At 39.2% G+C, this 6,984-nt stretch overlaps 1 protein-coding gene across 4 annotated transcripts in view; it reads right to left on the bottom strand.

Annotated features, from left to right (window-relative positions):
• Positions 1 to 78: 78 nt before the first annotated feature.
• The window catches only part of LOC120559284 (6-phosphofructo-2-kinase/fructose-2,6-bisphosphatase-like), a 43,706-nt gene continuing 36,800 nt past the window's right edge, over positions 79 to 6,984 (bottom strand). For all 4 annotated transcript variants that reach the window (XM_039800905.1, XM_039800904.1, XM_039800903.1 and 1 more), the window contains 10 exons: positions 5,910 to 5,984; positions 5,641 to 5,697; positions 5,426 to 5,547; positions 5,071 to 5,278; positions 4,319 to 4,465; positions 4,130 to 4,234; positions 1,980 to 2,109; positions 1,598 to 1,660; positions 1,449 to 1,513; positions 79 to 567 (listed from right to left, as the gene is read on the bottom strand). In XM_039800905.1, coding sequence (XP_039656839.1) covers positions 508 to 567; positions 1,449 to 1,513; positions 1,598 to 1,660; positions 1,980 to 2,109; positions 4,130 to 4,234; positions 4,319 to 4,465; positions 5,071 to 5,278; positions 5,426 to 5,547; positions 5,641 to 5,697; positions 5,910 to 5,984 — 1,032 coding nt within the window. In that variant the 3' untranslated portion in view covers positions 79 to 507. The remainder of the gene's footprint in view (positions 568 to 1,448; positions 1,514 to 1,597; positions 1,661 to 1,979; positions 2,110 to 4,129; positions 4,235 to 4,318; positions 4,466 to 5,070; positions 5,279 to 5,425; positions 5,548 to 5,640; positions 5,698 to 5,909; positions 5,985 to 6,984) is intronic.

Genomic DNA, 6,984 nt, shown 5'->3' with positions numbered 1-6,984 from the left:
TTTTTTTATATTATCAAACGACATCTACTTAACATCAATCAAATCATGTAGAATACATCCAGGGATTCCACGATATCGAAGATCTTTTAAAGACATTTTCAATACCACATAGGATGAAATTTAATGCCAAGACGTTTTTTAAACTTCTAAGACCCCGCGGGATACCTGAATATTATGCATTCTTTTTTCTCTCTGTATCATTTGTAAACAACTTTTAAACTTTAGTCAGATAAGACAACATTTCACAGTCATGTTGCAAACCGAAGCTCCTGTATGAGCCATGTCCTGTCCTGTGAAGCAGAAGTCCATGTGCTTCTGGAGTGATGTTTCCATAACCTCGTCCCATTTCTACCATTTAGTCTTCTCCTGCCTCAAAGCCCCATCGTCTTTCTGCTTTCACACAATCAACCTTTAACTGGAGTGCATCGCTAACATTTAGTGAAGCTAACAAGTAGCAACACATCCCCGCTTTACGTGATTGTGACCTTTCTCTCATAAAACCAGCATTTATATGTGTTCAGGAACAGTCTGCAGAGCATCCTCAGGGTTTCTGTTGACGTCGACATTCTGCAACGACAGCAAAGACTATTGGCATGTCTCAAATCCATACATACATCTTTATTCTAAGCAGTTATTTTAGTATTTGGTGTGTCCACACTGGAAAAGTGACAGAATGAAGTGTACTCCAACCAGACACCATGCAAAGTATGGTTTGCACTATTCTCCCATAATGCAATGCAGAAAAACAAAAATGCAGAAAAGCCAACTGGAAAACAAATCTGGGGAAACAGTTTCAGAAAGACTTTGGAAAACAAAAAATAAGATCAATCTTAAAAAAATAATAATAATTTGCTTTCTTTGCAGTCATTGTGTGTTCACATTTATTATACTGCCTACACTGTATATATGTGATCTACAGTGTATTCATATCACACCTCCAGCAGTTCATTCTGTATATCTGCACTATATTTTCACTGCACCGCTGCACATGTTCTTGTGTTAATAATGTATTTCCATATCACACTGTCCACACTTTATAATATCAGACCACTTATTTTTTTTTACCAGCTGTTCGAGTACAGCCCCTTTACCGTACACTAGCTACCATAAGCTACTGGTCATACCAGACCAGGTGAGGCAGCAAACATCAAAGTGGGAAATTGGTGCTACTTATTGCTTATGCACTCAACTTCAATTAGTAAGAGTAAGATTTTGACATTTCTTTTTTTCCCAAAGCTACGTAGTTTTAAAATCCTGAGAAGGCTGTATCCTAATATGGAAAAAAATATCAGTTCAGCTATATATTTGCTCATTCCTCACCACCACACAAATTTCCTCAATACGTACAAATTACTAAACATTACTGGCTGCCATCAGACGTATGTACCACAGAATAGTTGGCAAAGCTAAGGGTCTATTAAGACGAACGTGTGCTTGTGGAAACTCACCACTGGCCTCTCTCGGTGTGTGTTGACTGCTTCAATATTGAGGAAAAACGACTCAACTTTACAGCCTGAAATTGAGGATAGAGTCAGACTGTCAGAGAGAGATTTACAGAGATACAAATATGTCACACATTCAAGCTTGTACCACCTACCATAAGCTATTGGTGTGAGTTTGAGCACTGTGTGGAGGGGGCATCTGAGATAAGGCAGCTCATCTTCACAGGGGGGGGGAATAAGATTATTCAGAATCAGGAACAGTTTATTGCCAAGTACACATACAAGGAATTTAAACTTGCTGATGATTTGGTGCATAACAATAAACAGCGCAAAAGTTTATAGATATAATATAAAATTTTAAATAAGAAAATGTATAATAGAATATGAAATATGTTATTATAGTATCTGCTTTTAATGTGTACAGATAATTATCAAACTATTGAGGGGGTGTAAGAGTTGACAGTATTAAGAGTGTTTGGGGTTTTGAAACATCATCATATAGTGTTTCAATGTATTAACAAGCCTGGATGTGTGTACCTGCAGGTTTGTCCAGGAAGTAGGCCAGCAGGCAGCGAAACACAGCTTGGTGGCAGATAACCAGAACGTTTTCCTGCCTCTCCAGCTCCATTATCACCGGCTCTAGACGATGGACAAGGTCCTCATAGGACTGGACAAGAGACAAAAATCAGAATCAGCTTTATTAGCCAGGTTTGCGTAAACAAACAAGGAATTTGACTCTGGTTAATCTTTTCTCTCAAAGTACAACACTCACTTAACATATAAAGAATAAAAACAGAAAGGACAGTAAGAAATATAAAAAAATACTGTTAAGTATACAGTATATAAATACAATAGAATTTACAAATTTACAAGAATGACTGAAGAGTTCATCAATTATTCAAACAGACTCATTCAATCTTACCGTCTCAGTCCATCTGACAAGGACTGTACAACCCCAAGACTTTTTCTATTCAGATTCTCTTATAATGAATATGTCTGAAAGAATACATTTGGGTGGGAAAAGGCATACTTGTCTGTCAAATATGAAGACGGTTAGCTTAGCATAAATTCTACAGCTGCATTGTTGAGAGCATTTGACCAGCTGCATCACCGTGTGGTACGGCGGCACTACTGCTATGGACCGCAAACGCCTGCAGAGAGTGGTGAAGACTGCAGAGAAGATCACCAGGACTCCACCGCCCTCTCTGTAGAGCATCTACCACCGCAGGGTCCACAGGAGAGTCGCCGCCATCCTCAAGGACCCCACCCATCCCCAGCACGGACTGTTCACACCTCTACCCTCAGGCTGAAGGTACAGGAGTGTTAAATGCAGGACCTCCAGACTAAAGAACTCTTTCTTTCCTACTGCCATCAAACTCCTTAACAGCGGATAGGAGTTTATACTCATGGTCTGCCTCACAACTGTACTCTACAGTTTACATTTCTCCAGCTTGCACACACATAGCGTGCATGGTTTACATTTGCACTGTTTATTATTGTTATTATTATTGTTGCTTTATTTTTCACATGCTGCCTTTCAAAATTGTTTTATTTTGTATATTTACACTTTAAAAGACTGGAAACAGCTAGCCTGGCTCCAAAAGTAACAAACAAATCCACCATCCAGCACTCCTAAAGCTCACTAATTACCTAATGTATTATATCTCATTTGGATATAATATCCTGTATTTGGACTGTATGAAGTACAACTGCGAGGAACTTGTACTTTACTTGAGTATTTCTATTTTATGCCACTTTATACTTGCACTCCACTACATTTCAGAGGCAAACATTGCACGTTTTACTCCACTACATTTATTTAACATCTTTAATTATTGATAACAGACTGAGATTATTAGTACATGTCATCAACAAACTAATCATGATGTATTATTATAGATTAAGTTACTCAGCAGTATTATACACATCAATTAAAATTAGCTCCACCTTTAACAGCTGCAAGATAAAATTAGTTTATGCTTTCACAGCGCATTCATAATTATAATCCAATGATATTATATTCTTCAATGGGCAATTCTGCATGATGAGAACTTTTACTTTTGGTATTTAAGTATATTTTGATTCTTGTACTTTTTCCTTTTTATTTGAGTAAACTTTTGGTGGGAGTGTCACTGAAAGGGCCCATTTGTGTGACCTTCTGTTGTGTTCTTTAACCCCCCGTCAATGTAGCCCAAGTAGAATATTTTTTTACAATTATTGTTTTCCGTCAGATCATAGTATATAGATCCCGACATTTCCGACCTCATTTTACGGACAAAGAGAGAAGAGAGGAGGATCCATTTTATTTCTATGGGAGGGAGGGACTGTGCTTTGTGCTGGTGCTTGTTGCAGGAAACAGTCAGCTGCTGTTTCACAAACTCCCAGGCAGTTCAGTGCTTGTGTTTCACTCTTTACCCTCATAGTGTTTTAAAACTTTCTTGTGTCAGCAATATTTCCCGTTTCCTGTACGGGATTCTCACACCGCTTCAAAACGTAATTGTTTTTCCCCCCCAAAATGTTGACTATTACTTTAAACCAACCTGTGCTCACTGGCCAACACAGACTGTGGTTGAACTGGGCATCTTACCGCTGTGAACATGTGGGTTCCTAAAACAACTTGCAGTGATACTGGTACAATGGTTAAGTAAAAGTTTAAAAAGTCACAGCATCTTCAGGGGAGCACTTACCTCACCCTTGGGGTAACGATAACGATACTTGTCCTGGTCTCTTAGTGCAAACTCTTGTGGTAAATTCTGCTGAATCTCCTCGTAGGTTAGCTCCTCACATACACCCTTAGTGAGAAAAAGGAATATGAACATCACAATACTAGATAAAAAGCTACTAAGAAAGTAGCTCAGAGTGGTGAATAAACTCACGGCGTCTATCTCGTTGAGGGCCTTCCACTGTTCATACTGGACTCCCAGAGCCTCTGCAGTCTGGATGGTCCTCTTCATGTGGCTCGTCCACACCTTCAGCTCTCTGATGTTCTGACCACGGATGAAGGTCGCCAACGCATTGGCATACTGGAAACAATTAAATAATAACAAGTAAATTAATCTTTGACTGTTTTAAAGCTATAGTGCGTAGTTTCTGTCTCCCCCCCCCCCATGAGGAATACTAAGTAATGATAACTACACTGCCGGTGCATCAACATGATACAAGCCTTTAGTGATCACGCACCAGCCCTACCCCTCCTCCACGCAGAGTTGCTGCGTGCAAAAGTCGCCGGACAACACTATTTTGTAAAGATTTCCATACTAAGAAATTAAGAGAGTGTTTTTTGGAGCTGATAATCTCAATTAGCTTTATATCATCTCATTTGGCAATGGCTTGAATGTAACGGACGTTCAATATATATATATATATATATATATATATATATATATATATATATATATATATATATATATATATATAATATATATATATATATATATATATATATATATATATCTCCGTTACATTCAAGCCATTGCCAAATGAGAGCACATTTTTCTCCCATCCCAGAATGCTGTGTGGACTAGCCAGACCGTCCTCCGCAGCGCTGTGGAGGAAGGCCTGGCAATGCGAGACTAAGGGAACAGCAACCAACAATACTTCCTCCACTGGTACAGTGTCATCTTGTCACCTTCTGTCCTCGAGGGGAGAGGCCTGAGTCTCCCCCGATGCGACCTGACAGGTTGAGTTCGCTCTCTCCGTGGCGGCTCAGGTAGATGGATCTCGGTGTGACGTGGATGTTCATCAGGTAGTAGACTATCCTGCTTTGAATGTGGTCCTGCACCTGGTTCACCAGGTATCTACTGCCCACGTCGAAGATCTTAATGTAGGAGAGCTTCCTGTTCAAAGCCAGCATTCGGGGGGAAACAAACTACATGAATTTGTCGGAAATTAGTGGGAAAAACAGCCGTTTTGTGAGACTATACTGTCCACCACCCACTTTCCCTTTTTAATCTCACAGGAAGAAAAGCATTATCGGTCAGTACCTGTCCTTCTCATCGTCTATAGGCATGTAGCTGGCCCTGTAACAGTCAATGCGCTGGACAAAGTCTTCCATGGCCTCATCTATGTCACGATCCACGTAATCCGGACTCCCAAATTTTACTTGCTGTAAGGGAAAGAGAGTTTGGGAATTTAATTGCGAACACTACATCCCTACCGCCTCTGGAAACACTTGCATAATAATAATCTCTTGACTGACCTTAATATTCTCGGCAATGATTTCTGGGTCATCACAGATTGACTCCACAAAGAACACCTGCATACAAGAAGTTATCATAAGTTGGATTGATGAAATGAATGTGGTATATATTCTTTATCATCCAAACTTCCAAACAGCCTGCTTGCTCTAGCTTCACATTTAACAGACACATATGATGTATAATAGCAGTCTCATCATCTAACTCTCTGCAAGAAGGCATATAAGCATATTTGTAAAATGTGACGTCCAACTTCCACATATGTACTCACTTTGTAGCCTCTCTCCTTTGCATAACTCAAAATGACTGCCCTCCTCTCCCTGGTGGTGTTGGTAGCATCAAATACCTGGATGGGACAGGACTCAGCTGTTAGTGATATATCCTTAAAATATTGGCAAATAAAGTACATTTACATTATTCATAACAATTGTTAACAATTATTTTAAATTGTGCAACAAATAATGAGAAAAGAGCACACAACAAAGATCTTCAAAAACAACAGTTTTATAATTTCTTTTCTCAATTGAAGGTTTCTTTTTTAGTCTTCGTGAAATAGGCAGAAAGATGATTCTCTCCAAAATGGACTTTAATTTCAACCATAAAGGGAAACTACAGGGATTAAGTATAGTTAAGGCTTAGGGGACTTAAGAGAGATAATAATTAAAGAAGAATGGTTGATATTTGTGCCACAGAGGCTTAGATATCCTGGCTTTTAGTCCCCAGAATGGGCCAATCTCTAAAAATACTGAATCCTACAATGCAATGTATGATAGTGCCTTTCATTAGATCTCGCCTGCTGGGTAAATTTCTAAATCTTCACCCACAGTTAAAATTGTAAAATAAACTTGTAGCCTTTAATTAGAAATCCAAACTGGGACAATTCCTGATGACATCACTCTGACGTCATCAGGGTTATCCACGGGAGACAATAGACCAATCACAGTGTTGGTTTACAATAACTTCTGGGCAGAAAACTCCACCCCGTACATACAATTTAACAGTGCTGAGCAAACGGGGGCGGGGAACAACTGGATCTACTCTCATCTTCTTCTGAAATGCATGTTTGATGCTTTCATATGTCAACACTTTGACTAACGTTAGCTTGGAAAACTAATTTACCTGTTGGGCCACAGACTAAAGAAAATGACACCGCCCAAACTAGCAGTCAGTCTGACCAGCGGTGACATGTTACTGTTTCTAACACTAGATTTGGTTTATCAAAGACACTAGAAAAGCAACACAGTACAGAAAATAAGGGTAGCAGATACGACAGATAGGTTGGACCTCCGTGTTCAACTATATACCTTTAAACTTTACAGTTAAATGACAACAGAAATAAACAGGTT

This window comes from Perca fluviatilis, chromosome 5 (assembly GCF_010015445.1).
Source record: "Perca fluviatilis chromosome 5, GENO_Pfluv_1.0, whole genome shotgun sequence".
NCBI lineage: Eukaryota > Metazoa > Chordata > Actinopteri > Perciformes > Percidae > Perca > Perca fluviatilis.
Note: the sequence above shows the minus strand (reverse complement) of the source record. Positions and strands in the feature narration are given on the sequence as shown.